The following is a 16,520-nucleotide window of genomic DNA, read 5'->3' as shown; positions in this document are numbered from 1 at the left end:
CCTTACTCGTCGAGTAAGGGAGTTTTGCGAAATGAAATAGTTTCGACTGTTGGGTACTCGATCGAGTATCTGCGATACTCGATCGAGTAGGGGGGTACTCGATCGAGTACACTGGCTACTCGATCGAGTAAGCCGGTTTACTGAGGGGTTGTTTTCTCGGGTTTTGTTAATTATGCGATTAAGTATATAATCTTTTCGTCATTCATTCTAATTACTTTTCTAAAACCTAAATCACTGTGAGAAGAGAAACAAACTACGTTCATCACCTTAATCGCATTCTTAACAAATCCCGGAGCTTGGAAGGTCGGATTTCACTTGTCTTTACACCGTTGTAATCCTTGCGTCGAGGGTAAGACCTTTATACCGTTTTTATTGTATTTCGTCAAAGTTAGTTAAACCCTAATTTTGGGAATTGGGGGTTTTGTTGTGTTATGGGCATAGTAGTAATTATGTGCTTGTATAATTAGGAGGAGGATTCGTAGAGGAAGCTTTTTGACTTCAAACCGTGAGATCGTCGACAATTGTGCTTTCCGGTAGGGTTTTCCCTACTCGGTTACTTACATGTGGTGTGGTGTTGTCTTAATTAGTATAATTGGTTGATTCGGACGATGTAGTGATTGTATTGTGATTGTTTGTCCGTGGTTCTCGAGATGCGTTCTCGGGTGAGTGGAGTCACTTGCGGGAGTGGCTTCACGCCCTAGTTTCGCCCTTCGTGGAACCCGCCACGTAAGGGGATGTGCACATTAATGAGACAGGGTTATCGCTCGGTATGATGAGCGGGGCTTAGGTGGGAACGGCTGCGGTCCCCCATCGGCGGCGGTGGTCCCGGTCCAAAGGACGATCGGAGACGGAGATGGAGTGGAGTGCTTGATTATATATGATTGTTTGAGTTGTATTGGTTCTTGTATTATTGATTATACCTCTTGTGTAAATAGTATCGACCCTAGGTGAATGTTTTGAAAACTGCGGTGATCCATTCGGGGATGGTGAGCGATATTGAGCGGTATGACATGAGTGCTTGGGATAGGCGGGATTGCCACGATCGGATGATAGAAGTCTTCCATTTGTAGCCTATGAGTTTTATAGACATTTCAGTTAGTTCAGTAGACAACCGTTTTGAGAACATGTATTAGTATTTGGTTTGGTTTTTGGATTGTAACCTTTCGCTAAAGTATTACTATTTAAATATCGTTTCGTTATTGTTTATTTGATTATCATTGCCTCGGGTAACCGAGATGGTAACGTTCTTATACCTGAGTGGTCCTGGTAAGGCACTTGGAGTATGGGGGTGTTACAGAGGTGGACCCACATTGTCACCTGTTGAGAAACCGGTTGTAACAGGTCAATTACGGGATGAGTTCAGTGCGAGTTAAATGATGCAATAGTTAGGATTATTCTCAGTTAAACATTAGCCGAGATTAATATGAGAAGAGGGAGGTTAGGTTGGATTATTCCTATGAAATAACCCTAAAGAAATTAGATGCATCAAATTACCGGTCTTACCGAGTGACTAACATGCATGATTAGACTTATCAAATTTTTACTCGACTGATCAGGCCCGTTTTTCTAAGGATCAAGATCCAAAATTCTCGACCCATGATCCGTTCGACCAAACCGCTTGTTAATTTAAGTTTGAGACCCGACTAAAAGGTAGACCCGTTGAGTGAAAGATAAATCAATAGTTTTATCAAAATACTAATATTCATAAAATGTGTCCAACTAGATGAAGGAGCTACTGCATCTCCAATAACATTATAGCAATATCTTAAAATCAATAGATAATTGAATTTATTAAAACTGATGGCAAATCTAAAGACGGTGGCATAATTGTTACCCAGATAAACACAAAGCAAACACACAAGCTTTAATTATGCATCAAAAAATTGACTTATGTAATATGTACTATTCATCAGCATATGGCGATGAACGGAGTAATGGATTAGCAACAATGGAGTAATGAAGAATTTTAATTAGCGATAATGGAGTAATGAATTAAGTTGTGTGTTGTACTCGAATAATCAATCACAATTGAAGAACTTTGTATATTTTTGAGAGAGTAGGATTTAATAATAGAGAAAGTTAGAGAGAATTAGGTTTGAAGTTAGATTTGAGGATATTATAATGAGTAAAAAAGTATGAAAAAAAGTATGTGAAAGAGTAAAATGCGTATGTGAAAGAGCAACACCGAAAAATATTATTTACCCCTAAAAAAACAAAGGACTTTTAGGGGTCGTTTGGTTCACTACTTAGTAATGGAATAGATTGGTATGAGAAACCATAGGAATACGGGGTTTCAATTCCATACCTGAAGTTTGAATTCATAGGGAGGAGGTGGGTATGGGGATTCCAAGGGTTTGTGGTGGAATGAGAATCTATCAGGATTCTAACTGCATTCCAAAATAGCCCAACCAAACACTAGAATGACTAGAATCCATTCCATTCCAAACCTTCCAACCAAACACCCCCTTAATATTATATCGTTAGTGTTACAAAAAGTATTATAATGAGTAAAAAAAGTATTATAATGAGTAAAAAAAGTATTATAATGGACATTAATTAAAAGTAAAAAACGTAAAAATAAATTAGGTAAAAGGACTTTTAAAAACTATTTTTCAACCGTAATCGGTATGACCTGACGTGATCCGACCCGTTTGATAGGCGGAGCGTTATGTTCACCGCACTCTTTAGGGGACATCCAATTTTATGGGCGGAGGTTCTTTGCACTTTGTGTTCCAAGTGAAAGTGTCTACGCCACTTAAACTAAAAACCTAGAACCTTCGGTTTCTTCTTCTCCAATATACACACACTTTCAGTCACCAAAAATAAATCCAATTTTAGGGGTTTTGATTTGATTTGATTTGATTTAGGGTTTAAGCGTTTTGCGCATCTCCCAAATCTCCTCTTTCTCCTGGTTAGTTCCTCAATTTACTCCCTCACTCTCTTTCCTCGATTGCTCTCATGCTCGCTAATCCTGTCTTAGTTCTTTTTCAATATAATTACGATTTGTAATAAATTGGGATTTTGATTTGAATTTGCTGAAATCATGAATTTTGTTTGCGGTAGTGAATAAAGTATTTGATTTATCGGCATTTGCATTTGTTTTGATTTAATTTTAGTTTCTAGAAGCTCGAGAAGATGTACTCAAGGCGGGCCGCGCAACGATTATTGCAGTTCCGTCATGTTATCCGTCAATCGCCTCAGGTAAAACTTGTCTTATTTCTTTGATTTGTAGTAATTGCATTGAAATATTATAATTTGAAAAAAATTAAATTTTTATTGGTTGATTGTTGTTGTCAGGCTTCTCGATCGTTCTGTACTGTTTTAAACTATGTAAGTTTCTAATTCGCTCATTTTTCGACAGCACGAGAGCTGCATTTGTCTTGCCTTTTGATTTTTTCATGTGTAATTGATTCGTTCATTGTGAAATACGAGGATAGATATCAAATAATCAGAGGGTTCCTGTGAGGAGTGGCTGTCCAGGGATTCTAGGCCAAAAAGGTACCTTCCCTATTCTTGTAAGATTATTAACTCGGCGTGGAGAATAAAAGTTATCATCTTGTGGCATAAAGATTAAAAGTTACCAGCTTGGCTAATTTTAATACCTTTATTATTCTCTTTGATTGCAGTTTCTGACAGTCGGTTGTGGCTTGGAGCTCTACATGGAAAGTTGGGAGCTTTGAGGCAATTTCATGGCACATGTATGGGACTGCGCTCTATTTGCTTCAATTATTTTAGCTCTGTTTTTATAGAGGGGATGTGTCTCCTATTATTTACCCAAATTAATAGGATGATTCAGTTTTGTTTTTTAGTAAAAAGATCACACTTTCGAATGTGTACTGATTACCGTTCTTTTGTTGTTAGCTGCTCTGTCAAAAGATTTTTACGAGATACTTGGTGTGAACAAAAATGCAACTCAACCTGAGCTCAAGAAGGCTTTTTATGGGGTATGGTTTCAGTAAACAGATTTTTTTGTGCTATAATCAGATGTTATGTCATTTCTCTGGGTCACTCCCTGACCATACAAATCAAATAAAAAATTGGTTTGCTTTGCGAAATGCTACATTTTATTTTTCAATTTATCGATCTTGTGTATGAATATGGGCTACAGCTAGCAAAAAAACATCATCCGGATATGAATAAAGATGATCCTGATGCCGAGAAGAAATTCCAGGAAATAAATAAGGCATATGAGGTATTTAACTAGTCTCCAACTCTCCAGTCGGACCAATTTCTCCAATGAATAGCTTTTATTCAGAGGTATAATTTGTTCTATAATTTGGTAGGTTTTGAAAGATGATCAAGAGCGTGCAGCATATGATCAGGTTAGTAGTGCTTAATTATGGTTCATTACAAATTGACTGAATGCAATAGTGGTTCAGTGATTTTGAATGGATTAGGCCAACAGGGTTTAATCATTTCGAGCCAGTGAGTTTTATATTTGATGTACATATACAGTGCGATTACACAACGCGAAGTGGCAACCAATAGCATAAGAAAGAAATCTAATTTTTGGCTAATACAGTGCTGGCGTTTTCTCGATTACTCTTGTTGGCATCTTAATATATATATAAGAAATAGCAAATGTACAACTTTTTGTCACAAGTTCAATATGCTTGGGTATGAAGGGCTTTTGCGGCTGTACCTCAGTTACTGTACGATGATGTTAATTTTGTATGCAAAGCTTTCCCATGAAGAGCATAGAAGCTCGAGTTATCTTCTGTGCTTGAGACATGTCTTATTGCACAGTCCTTGGGACATTTGGGTAGCTATCCTTTCCAGGCTCTGATCCCTATGGCTTTGGCTGTACCTTCCTATTTGAATACAGCCTCATGACCAAAACTATGTGGAACAAATTGTTACACTTATTTTCTTCTATTGCTGTTCTCATCCAAGTGTGCCTAATTTATCGCCCCTCTAATATGCCTTGAAATTATAGTCAGATAGGCTCTTCTCAATGTCATCTCTTTTGAAATAATTTTTTTTGCTTAGGAGCTCTCAAGGCATTGGTGTAATGTTAATGTTGCTGTTAGTTGAAAGCAAGTCGCTTATGTTTATCTAATGCATGCAGAGTATTACTGATTTTTGTTTTTTCTTATTGTGTTCAATAGCTCGGTCACGATCAATATGTGCTTGGAAAAGAATCTGGTGGTGGTGGATTTCAGAATGGTTTTAGTAGTTGGGAAGATATTTTTGGAGGGTTTCAAGGAGCAAAAGACCCTTTCGATGTAAGAAGCCCTTTCTGCTCGGATTGAATTGTTTTGCATATCGTGTATCAGTGTATGTTGTACTAATGTATTCAAATTTCAGATATTAATATTTTCACTTGTCTTTTACTTCCTCCATTCAACTCCACTCTACCACTTTCCTTTTTCACGTTTGCCAACGCGTGTTTTACGCGCTAAATATCGTTAGCTACGTATTTGCAAAAAATATAAAAGTTAGATATTTTTAATGTACTCGTAAAGACGAATCAAACAGGATCCCACATGAATATATTTTCACTTACGTATCGAGAGAAAATTGAAACTGAATACTCACTCGTGAATAGTGTTCAAAAATGAAATAGGTAGAGTGGAGTTGAATGGAGGTAGTATATTTTTTGTCTGGAATTTGGTGATTTATGTTGTAGTCTTGGGAAGTCAATCTGTCAAATCTTTGTAGGAGCATCTTGGCCTTATTAGCCTAAACAGCACTATTAGAGTTACTCACACACAAGATTAAACTGAGTGCTTTCACATCTGAACTGTTCACCTGAAGTTGCATTTGGTTATTGTTTGTGGAATATACTAATGCTAGCTCTCTTGTATGATTGTGAATTTGTGATCTTCTAACCTTTTTGGTGAAAAGGTTTTGATCAAAATATCAGAAGTAGCTGTGTTTGGTTGCTAGTTTTTTTTTTTTTTTTTTTTTTTTTTTTTTTTGTTTTGTTTTCAATATAGTTGGCTGCCATGTTTTTGGTTCCCGTGGTAATGTTTTAAATTATCAGGGTTTGGGCATTTTTTGTAGCGCCTTGGTCTTCAGTGTGAAACCAGTGCATGCAGTACCCTTACAGGTCTTAGGCAGCTATAGATGAATCCATGGCTTCACTTTTATATACTGCAATTAATATATTATGCAAGAAGACTTTATGAGGATGTGTAGCGTTTTCTTTTGATGGCATCTTAAGATAATTGCCTCTTTTTATTTCTTTACTATGGATGGTTGACATTGTTGTGGAGTGCAGATATTTGGAAATATGTTCTCACAGAGAAAGGGCGAAGATGTCAAGTTGGCACTAGAATTATCATTCATGGAAGCTGTTCAGGGATGCACTAAAACAGTTTCATTCAAGACGTCTTTGCCTTGTGAAACTTGTGGTATGTTGTCTGTTGCTAGATGCTAAATGTATCTATTTTCTTCCGAGTTACTTGGCTATTTCTTGTTGACTTGCAGTTTCAGTTCTGTTAGTGTTGTTTTTTTGAGCTGCCTCTTGCTTGTACTCCCGTACATACTGACATGTTGGTTTTGTGTGAATAATGCAGGTGGAACAGGGGTTCCTCCTGGGACCAAACCAGAGACGTGTAGACGGTGTAAAGGGAAGGGCATGGTCTGTGAACACTACCTTATTTTAATTTCCCTGGTGTTCAATATCCTGGAAGTGTGGGTCCTGTTCTGATTTTTATTCCTGAATTTTCAGACGTTTATGCAAAAAGGCCCAATTACCATGCAGACCACTTGTATGAGCTGTAGTGGAACTGGGAAAATTTATATGGTATGGCCCCATTTCTCTTTTCCTTCCGTAGTGAAGAGGTACCTGAATATTTCTTTGGTGTTATATCTGTAATTGAGTGGGCGGGCTCAGCAGTGGATCTTCATAGTTGTAGGTCTCGTGCTCTTACACAAGTTTTTAGGTCTAAACTACTGAATTCATTGTACTATTGATTTTCGTGACTGCTTTTTTGTTTAGGCCATTCGGTAATTGGTATTTGCATATTGTTCCTGGTTGCAAAACCTTTCCCTAACCATTTCTATGCACTAGTTTAACATTCCATTACAAGCATTTTAGGTTTATTTTTATGAAAATTCTCTACAAGTTCCATCCTTGTTACTTGAAATGATGGATGTCTTGAGACTATTGATTAAAGTATTAAACAAGGGTTCCAATATGATTTGTTGCCGGTTAACATTAATCATTCATTTGAATCATCAATAAAAGGTATGGTTTTAAACCACGGTTAGCGGTGACAGAGTCACTGAATCGTCCCCGACTCAGCCGTCGCGGTTATCGCGGTGATATTTATTATACAAGCTTTTTGTTGATATTTTATCATCTATTGACTACTTCATTATAAAGTTAAGATTAATTCTATTTAGGATAATTAATTTGACCAATGCTACACCATTTGTAAGAGCTTCTCAGTAGAAAAAATAACCAGTTCATATCTGGTTCATCGCGGGCCGTATCGGGCCGATACACGTTTTAAGTCGGTCGTCTCGACAGTTTCGGCCAATGGGATATCTCGTATCGGCTGCCTCTGATACCTCAGGCGATTTGATACGTCTCAGCCGAGATTTTAAACCATGAATTAAGAGGGAAAAAGCGATAAGAAAGAATGAGAAGATAAAGACGTAAAACACAGAAAACCTTTCGAAGGAGCGTTAATTGGGATTAAACTGAGAAGTGCCAATAAACTGAGACATAAAAATGCGGAATCGTTTTTGCTTCATTAAGAATTTTTGAAGCTTTTAGTATTTTTCTTTAGTTATTTTGTTTTCTTGTAATTTCACGACTAGTGCCAATATTTTTCTGCATCTATGTTGTTAGGAATGTTTAACTTAATCTTAATACATAGTCATTTAGTATAGATTGGTCAGAAACTTGTTTATTTGTTAACTTGTGTCTGAATTACGCTAAGAGACTTTCTTCCTAGTTGTGCGGTGTCACTTTGTTTCTGGTATATTATATATATATATATATATATATATATATATATATATATATATATATTCCTGAAGTGCCTTTGCTGTCGAAAATTTCTCTGATCACAAATGTTAGTTCTTATCTTGAAATTTAATCTGAATTTTTTACACTTTATTTGTATTTTTATTTTTGTATAGAGTTATTTCCGCCTAATTTTTCAATGTAAAATGGTGTATGAGCATAGTCTTTCATTGGGCGAAGGCTTCTAATAGTGATGGTGTTTATTCCCAGTGAAAGAAATATCTCGGGACTATCATCTGCATGTACCAGTAGCTGATGTATAAAGTTGGCCATTATGTATGATTTTGTAGCTTGGATATTAGTTCTTCACATACACATTTTTCCTGCACTACCACCAAAACTTCCCTTATGGCAAATTGGTTAAGGAAGGCATTTCAGCTCGGGTCTAGTAAAGACTGCATGTCCCTGTAGATTTGTCAAATTGGAACATTCCAAAAGAAGAAACCATAAGAATTTAATTGACATTTTTCTTTTGAAGCACTATACGTAGTTCTTTCGTGTGGGAGATCTTATTGAGCTTTAACCAATGGTGTTCAATTTGTGCAAGTAACATTTGGAGGCAGTCTGTTCCCATTTTCCCTCACGATAAATATTGTAGTAATTTGACTAGTTCCAGTTTCCTTGCTTAGTACAACTATCAATTCTCAGTTTTTCATTTGTTTAAGGAGATGCAAGGAAAACTTGATGCTGATGGTTTTGATCCTGAATCTCAATGACGTTACCAGCTAGCTTAGCTGCCATTTACCTACTTGTACTTGTACATTGGCTGGCAAATAATAATCTGTGTACTTTTTCGTTGTGTATATGAGCCGACATTGTACAGAATGAACCTGATTTCGCCTTTTCTAATCTGTGGCGTACAGGTACACTGCAAATCATGTAATGGTAATCGAGTGGTGCAGGGGTCCAAGTCCGTTAGGCTGGATATTATTCCTGGTAAAAGCTTTCTCTGCTTAGCAGTTTTTTCTTTAGATATTCGAGACTTTTTTCCACTCATTTTGAAATTGTTTTATCTCTTGTGGGTCTTTTTGCTTATTTTCCTTGAGGTAACTGTTGCGTCCATAATATCTGTAGGTGTTGCTAATGAGGAAACCATCAAGGTATCCAGAAGCGGCGGAGCTGATCCTGATGGATACGGACCAGGAGATCTGTATGTCATCATAAGGGTTAGGGAAGACCCAGTTTTCAGAAGGGAAGGCTCCGACATTCATGTTGATGCAGTTTTGAGTATTACCCAGGTGCGACTTCTTCTCTTTCTATCTGTCCTTTATGGACACCCCCTTCAGCATTTCTTTTCTCTTGCCGTGTTGTGCTTCAGCGAAATATTTCTTACATATTCGAGGAGTTTCAATATTCCATCAAAACTCACTATTTTTGGCCAGGGTATCTGATAGCAGAAAGCAAACTAGCTCACTAAATTTCCTGATAGTTCAATTATGTGATCTGCTGAATAGTCTCTGACTCTCTGTGTTGATATTTCAGTGCTGTATTAACACATGGCCAATATAGGCCTCATTCTATGGAGGCCTTTCAGGCATCAGGGTTATGTTACACTAATGAAGGGTTTTTGGACCTTAGAACCTGTCAGAATTACTTGTGCGGGAGCCTTTTGAGGCCCTGGGATAATGTTGCTGTACAGGTGTTTTGGGCTTTGTGTTCTATTAGCATAATGTATAATGTAAAGGCCTGGTGGGTATAATGTAAAGGCCTAGAGTTTTAACTCCATATAGGAGAGTGTTATAACTCCGTGGTCTTTCCGGCTTTAAATATATACTAAATTGGATGGTGCAAACCATAGTTACGAAGATCTTGATTGAGGTCTGTACTAAAAAGAATTTATCAAGCCTTACTAGACCATAAAAGATGTGGGAAGTTGTTCAGGATCCAATGTCTCTTAACTCTAGGTATTTATTCTTTAGTATGAGGAACATGATCAAAATGCAAACTCAAATGAAATCTTTGGTGCTTGAAAACTTCAGATCTGTGATGTTTATCTGTGGGGTCAAATGTCCATTGCCACGTCTTTGTAGTTCCTTGGCTGATTTGCATTTAGTTCTGCAGTTTATAAGAGATTTAATTCCGTTTGTTTTAATTTTGTATCCGATTTAACAAGTATTAAAACTTAACAGAATGATTACCTCTTTTTTTCTTCCATTAATTAATTTATTTAGTGGAGCTTTCTAAAACAAGAGATAAATTGGCCCTTGATTGCCACTGCGGCGTACCAGGGACTTTTTATTGAATTTCATTGTTGATTGGTATGTATCATCTTGTGATATCTAATTACATGATGCTATATTGCAGGCAATTTTGGGCGGTACCGTCCAGGTCCCAACTCTCACTGGGGATGTTGTGCTTAAGGTTTGTTTAGATTTCCGTTCATGTTTTTGTTCTCTCTGATTTCGTGATTGCAGAGATTCATGTTTCATTACTCTTTTCCTTGAAGGTTCGCCCTGGGACCCAGCCTGGTCAAAAAGTCGTGCTGAAGAAAAAAGGTGAGCTGAAGGCACTGTGGTGCAACATTAGTCCGCAGATTTTTTTCCCTATTAGAGAGTTGGATTTGGTGGATGGGATCACTTTTTTGTCTACCCTTTTTAGTATGCCAAGTATGATTGCCTAGGAGCATGAAATGCATTCCAAACTAGCCTCGGCAATAACTTTACAGCAATTTTGAAGGGCTGCCTCTCTTAGTGTTACATTGTTACTTTTTATCAGCCAGTGTTGAGCTATTCGTATACTCTGTCCTTTCAACATCATAATTTCTTCTATTTTCCTTCGCTTTAGTCCCCCAAAAGTTCAATCTTGATCTTTCTAAGTCGTGATTTTCTTTAAACCAAGGTGGTTCCTTTTCCTTCTTCGATTCTGGTGATCAGTTCTTTTTCTAATTCGTTTCTTTATTTTTATCCAGGAATTAAAGCAAGGGGCTCTTCTTCATTTGGTGATCAGTTTGTGCACTTTAATGTCACCATTCCAGCGTAAGTTTTCCCTTTTATTAGTGAATCGAACCTCTATTATGTTTTACACTTTCCAAATGAACTACTGTGGGGGATTGCAAGTAATCTGTTGATTCAGTCTCAACTTGGATTCAACATAATAAACAGGAACGAGACTTGGAGTGTGTTGTATACTGATAATGACCCAATATGACCATAATGACCCAATCTGATCATAATGGACCCATTTACAGAATCTGATTGCAAGCGTTCTAGGGTCTCGTGTTTGGGTTGATACTCTGTCTCCTACTCTCCTGATTCCTGATTAATATTTGGCAGGACTTTAACCCCGCGACAACGGGAACTCATAGAAGAATTTGCTAAAGAAGAGCAAGGAGACTATGATAAGCGTGCTGCAGCCGGTGCATCTCGATAAATCATCCAAGTTGAGAGGTAGCAATTTCTATTCACATCAATATGTCTACAGACAGCTGAACTTCAAAATTCACGAGGACCGCTTATCGCGAAAAACAGGTTCTTGTTTTCCTTTCGTTACTAGGGGAGGGAGAAATTTTTGTGAACAAATGTTAAATTTCGTGGAATCGGATATTACTAGTGTTTACTCTGGATGGGAGTTACTTAGGACTAGGGAAGTAAGGTTCCGATCAAATAAACAGTGTACATAGTATGACTGGCTGTTTTATTAATTGCCCTGTTTTAATTTATATACACTTTATTTATCTTATTTGGAACACCAAAATTTCCCTTCATCCGGTACGATGACAAAAAGTATTATCAATCGTTTATTTGTTGAGGAGGCTCATTGATGTATGGGATTTGGGGTTTTAAATAATGATTTGATGAAATTATTTATGATTTTTACTAAAAACAGCATTTGTAAGTTTTTTGATAATTATTTGTGGGTTTAAAAATAAGGCTGGCTATGATGATCCTGATAGAAGAACGTGAGATTACAACCTAGCAGGGCTTCAGACGGGACCTTTAAAGTTCACGATGAGGTCGTGTCGTGAAGTGACTATTATTTAACTGTAATTCTTTTATAAATCGACCCTAAAAATAGAATGTGAGAATATTTCCCTCAGTATAGGGAAGGGTCAATCTTAGATGATTTACTCCCTTCTATCAGTTATTTGTCTAATTTTAATTCTTTGTTAGGGTATCTTAATCAAAGGAAAACAAATACTGATTGGGACGGAATAATATATAAAATATTAAAAAAAACTAGGAAATTCCTGGGGACTGTCAACAATAAAATACTTTGTACTGATGTAAAAATTTTTATTTACTACTTTTTGTAGAATTTTAATTTTCACTGATAATTTAGTGTGAATATTACATTGATAAGAGGAGACAAGAAAAACAGGATGATGATATATAAAACATACAAATAAACAATTCCTTTCGAGTCAATAGTACAGTACAGTATAAAAACATTCAGTAGAAGTGATCAAGTAATAGAAGAGCAAAGAGGGCAGTGAACTACTCCATTCTCATTGCATCTAAGTATCTTAACCATGCACTTGTGCCTTTCATCACACACTTTACAACTTCCATTGCAATCCATACACATCACAAACCCTCCGCATCCTTGACACTCCAACACGCCCTTCGATATCCCTGCTAAAAGCCCTTCCAATCTCCCCTCCTCATCCAACTTGATTACCTCATTAGCTCCCCCAATTAACCTCCCCTTGACAAACACAGCCGGCACTTTAACATCCTTTCTTTCCATGGTAGAAGGACTACTGGAAGTGAAGAAGAGCGTATTGATCATGTTCTTCAGGTATTTACGGAGCTTTTTCTACCCATCTGTTATATGTAGTATTCTAGTGGGCTTCACTTTTATCATTTTATGTTGGCATGGTAAATCTGTTTAACCTCTCGAATCAGCTTCTGTTGCACATTGCATACATGATATTTTAAGTTCTACGACAATTAATTCTAATGTAACTTGAGCTTCACTTGCTAGCTTGAAATGCTATTTTTGTTGCCCGAGGAAAATAAAGGTTGAAAGATGTAATATGAGATTCCTTGAAACGAGCAGTCATTATCATAGGAACTGTTGTACTTGAAGATATTATAATGCATTGAATAATATTAATCTTGGAAATCAAATTGGGGCGAAAATCTACTGAAACAATAAACCAACACTACACTTACTTTACGGACTCGCTTGGAATGAGAGTAATTATTAAGGGAGTAATAGAGGCTAAAATAAGAAGAAATTGAAGGAGATTGGTGGTTTGTGGTGGTTGTGAAGGGTGGAAAAAGGTGGTGAGGGAGGAATTATTAACCATGCACCTGTGCCTTTCATCACACACTTTACAACTTCCATTGCAATCCATACACATAACAAACCCTCCATATCCTTGACACCCCAACACGCCCTTCGATATCCCTGCTAAAAGCCCTTCCAATCTCCCCTCCTCATCCAACTTGATTACCTCATTAGCTCCCCCAATTAACCTCCTCTTGACAAACACAGCCGGCACTTTAACATCCTTTCTTTCCATGATAGAAGGACTACTGGAAGTGAAGAAGAGCGTATTGATCATGTTCTTCAGGTATTTACGGAGTTTTTTCTACCCATCTGTTATATGTAATATTCTAGTGGGCTTCACTTTTATCATTTTATGTTGGCATGGTAAATCTGTTTAACCTCTCGAATCAGCTTCTGTTGCACATTGCATACATGATATTTTAAGTTCTACGACAATTAATTCTAATGTAACTTGAGCTTCACTTGCTAGCTTGAAATGCTATTTTTGTTGCCTGAGGAAAATAAAGGTTGAAAGATGTAATATGAGATTCCTTGAAACGAGCAGTCATTATCATAGGAACTGTTGTACTTGAAGATATTATAATGCATTGAATAATATTAATCTTGGAAATCAAATTGGGGCGAAAATCTACTGAAACAATAAACCAACACTACACTTTACATGTTTATCTAGGCACTGCATATATTCAGACCTGAAGAGTGCACCTTCTGGATTTCAGTATCTCTGGATCTTAGAACTGTTTAACACTAGGCACTGTCTGGCTAGCCGGATCGATCTGTGAAGTTCGGTCCAGACTGATCCAGACTTGTAGCTTACCCAGCATGTCTTTGGTTTTGGATTCTATGTTGCATACCGGTGATCTGGTAAAACCCGGTAAGGACCAAAGACCGGCTAAATACAATTTTGTTCGTTGAAGTAGTGTATGAGTAGGTCAATTAACTTTCTCCAACACCACACACCGTTTTCAGTATCTTTGCTTTTGTCCGAATTTCATCTTTTCTGTGTAATTGCAATGAACTGCTTGTTTGTTTCAAAAGAACACGGTGCTTTCTAGCTCCTTGAAATCACTGACGAAACAATTTACTAAAACTTGTGTAAAAAAGTTGTCCTTGATATCGAAGTACTATGAAAGATTCAATTGGTCTTATTATTCATTACAATATAATTCTGTTTGCTTACTGTAGGATAAAACTTTCCAGCATTCGTATATATCAGCTATCGGAGCACACACGTAAGTTCATAGTCCATGACTCCATTCTTGTTTTCCGGCTAGTATTTTAGAAGACATAAAATGCCGTTGGGTATTTTAGTATAAATCTATAACAAGCTTCCTATGCTTCCTGGCCTAAATAGTGTTTGTCGTTTCACAAATGTGGTGATCGAGCCCCCTTAGTTAGACGTTAAAATCAAATACATTAAAGTTTGCATAGTAAATGACCCCTTTTATTTGCTGTAAAAATGAAATCCAACTTTTATTCTTTTTCGCATTTGTTGGCTTCATACCTTTTGATAAGTACTCTTCACATTTGTGCAGAAACTATTGACGCGACCTTGATGCAACTCTCTTTATGCTTAAACACTTATACCGGGACATACCTGACGATCCTGAACAGCCAAATATGTACCAAAGAGAATCAAAGGAAGTTGGTGTTTCTGCAAGTTGGTCAGACATTAAAACCATTGAGAGCATCTACATTAGAGAGGAGCAATTGATCCTCGTATTTTTCCTCTTTCCTTTTGACACGTCACTTACTTTTCATCCACCTCAATTCCCACTATCTCCATCCTCTTCCTTTATCTTTCTCTTATATTTGCTACAACAAAGAGGCAGTGTTTCTCCTCCTCTTATATCACCCATTACACATAACTTTCAATATTAAAACAATAAATAAGAAATTAAATATTACATGAAAAACTTTGATTGACTAAAGGGCATAAAGGAAGAACTTCCTTTGACATATTTTCTGGGAATTCCCCAAAGATCACCAAGAATGCTATCAAGAATTTTGGGTGAACTTTGTTGACAACTTACTAGTACATTGTGTACGAGTCCAGATCCTCTATAGTTATAAAAATAACTGTACCAACTTAGGATTATGACATGTAGACAACGCCCAAATTAATGGTTATGATTCTACGAAAAAAAGAGACTACTCATTTTTCTTTTGCCTTCCTCGCTAAAATTCCATTTTTTTCACCCTCTATTAAAATTTCATTACTTTCCACGTCCAATTTTACAATTACTAATGCAAATTTGGAGTCTTAAATCAATTCAATCCAAATCCCCCATTGAGCATATTCAGTAATTTTACTTTCCCACACCATGCCACCACCATTACAAATAACCTAGCCCTTAAGGTCCAAGGCAAAAAAAGCGGCAGTCATTCCTCATCGGACCGTCTCGCCATGAAAACCATTTGCATGGGGCAACTGTTTTTGGGATAATCGGTGGTATTGATGGTTGTTTGGAAAGGTAGTTTTGAGTTTATCTGAATAGAAGGTGTGACAAAAATGGTGGATATGGGGAAAGTTCCTTTTTTGGGTTGCTTTCGATGTTGATGATTGATGATGGGAAGAACTCGGCTATGGTGATGCATGTTGTATAAGGGAGCTGGGTTGCTTGAAGTATGTGAGGAGAGAGTGAGAGAAGAATAACCGGAATAAGGGAAATTCATCTGAGCCGGCAATTCTTGAGAAGTGCATGTGTTCAAAGATTAGACAGGTACTATAGGACCCTCCAGTTATAAATTTATAGTTATAACTGGGGAAGATTTGGACTCATTGTGTACCGTGTGATAGAATCATACAAGTATGATGTAGAACGACTCGAAAATCGTGCTACATTGAAGCACAATATAATTTATATGAAACACACAAATTTACTTTGGGACTTTGGGTTATGCTCATTCATGGACACAATTTACTCAATCATAAACATGATTTACCATTTTGCCCCTCTCATTTCATCCCCCCACCCTCTTAAACATTATACCCAATTCAATTTACTCAATCAAGCACAATATATACACCACCAGTCCAGCACTTGTGCTGCGACCAGCCATCACCTACACACCTTACCACCCCTCACCGCCACCACTGGCACCAGCGCCTCCGTCCCTAACCCTGCTCTTGTCCCCCCTTCGCGACAAACCGCCCCTACCCCAACCATTGGTTTCCCTAATTTGCCCTAATTGAATTTGTATCTCGCTGATTTGATACAAAAAGTTATTTTCTTAAGTGAAATTAGAATTATTGTTGTTTACTTGACAATTAATATGCATAATTGACGAATTATTTGCTAAT

At 37.2% G+C, this 16,520-nt stretch overlaps 1 protein-coding gene across 3 annotated transcripts; it reads left to right on the top strand.

Annotated features, from left to right (window-relative positions):
* The first annotated feature begins 2,703 nt into the window (after positions 1 to 2,703).
* Positions 2,704 to 12,719, top strand: LOC141586585 (chaperone protein dnaJ GFA2, mitochondrial). Of its 3 annotated transcripts, XM_074407874.1 has the most exons (19): positions 2,710 to 2,911; positions 3,117 to 3,201; positions 3,298 to 3,330; positions 3,438 to 3,498; positions 3,627 to 3,698; positions 3,862 to 3,944; positions 4,109 to 4,192; positions 4,284 to 4,322; positions 5,109 to 5,225; positions 6,224 to 6,356; positions 6,522 to 6,586; positions 6,677 to 6,751; positions 8,845 to 8,917; positions 9,056 to 9,219; positions 10,286 to 10,342; positions 10,428 to 10,476; positions 10,890 to 10,956; positions 11,254 to 11,367; positions 12,673 to 12,719. In XM_074407874.1, the coding sequence occupies exons 2-18, from the start codon at positions 3,136 to 3,138 to the stop codon at positions 11,348 to 11,350; spliced, it is 1,335 nt and encodes a 444-aa protein (XP_074263975.1). In that variant the 5' UTR covers positions 2,710 to 2,911; positions 3,117 to 3,135; the 3' UTR covers positions 11,351 to 11,367; positions 12,673 to 12,719. The 3 variants fall into 3 exon arrangements, with proteins under 3 accessions (XP_074263976.1, XP_074263974.1, XP_074263975.1); XM_074407875.1 differs by lacking the exon at positions 12,673 to 12,719 and having other exon boundaries at positions 2,704 to 2,911; positions 3,124 to 3,201; positions 11,254 to 11,659; XM_074407873.1 differs by lacking the exon at positions 12,673 to 12,719 and having other exon boundaries at positions 2,706 to 2,911; positions 11,254 to 11,659.
* Positions 12,720 to 16,520: the final 3,801 nt, after the last annotated feature.

This window comes from Silene latifolia, chromosome 6 (assembly GCF_048544455.1).
Source record: "Silene latifolia isolate original U9 population chromosome 6, ASM4854445v1, whole genome shotgun sequence".
In the NCBI taxonomy this organism is placed as follows: domain Eukaryota; kingdom Viridiplantae; phylum Streptophyta; class Magnoliopsida; order Caryophyllales; family Caryophyllaceae; genus Silene; species Silene latifolia.
This window is presented reverse-complemented; position numbering and strand designations above follow the sequence as displayed.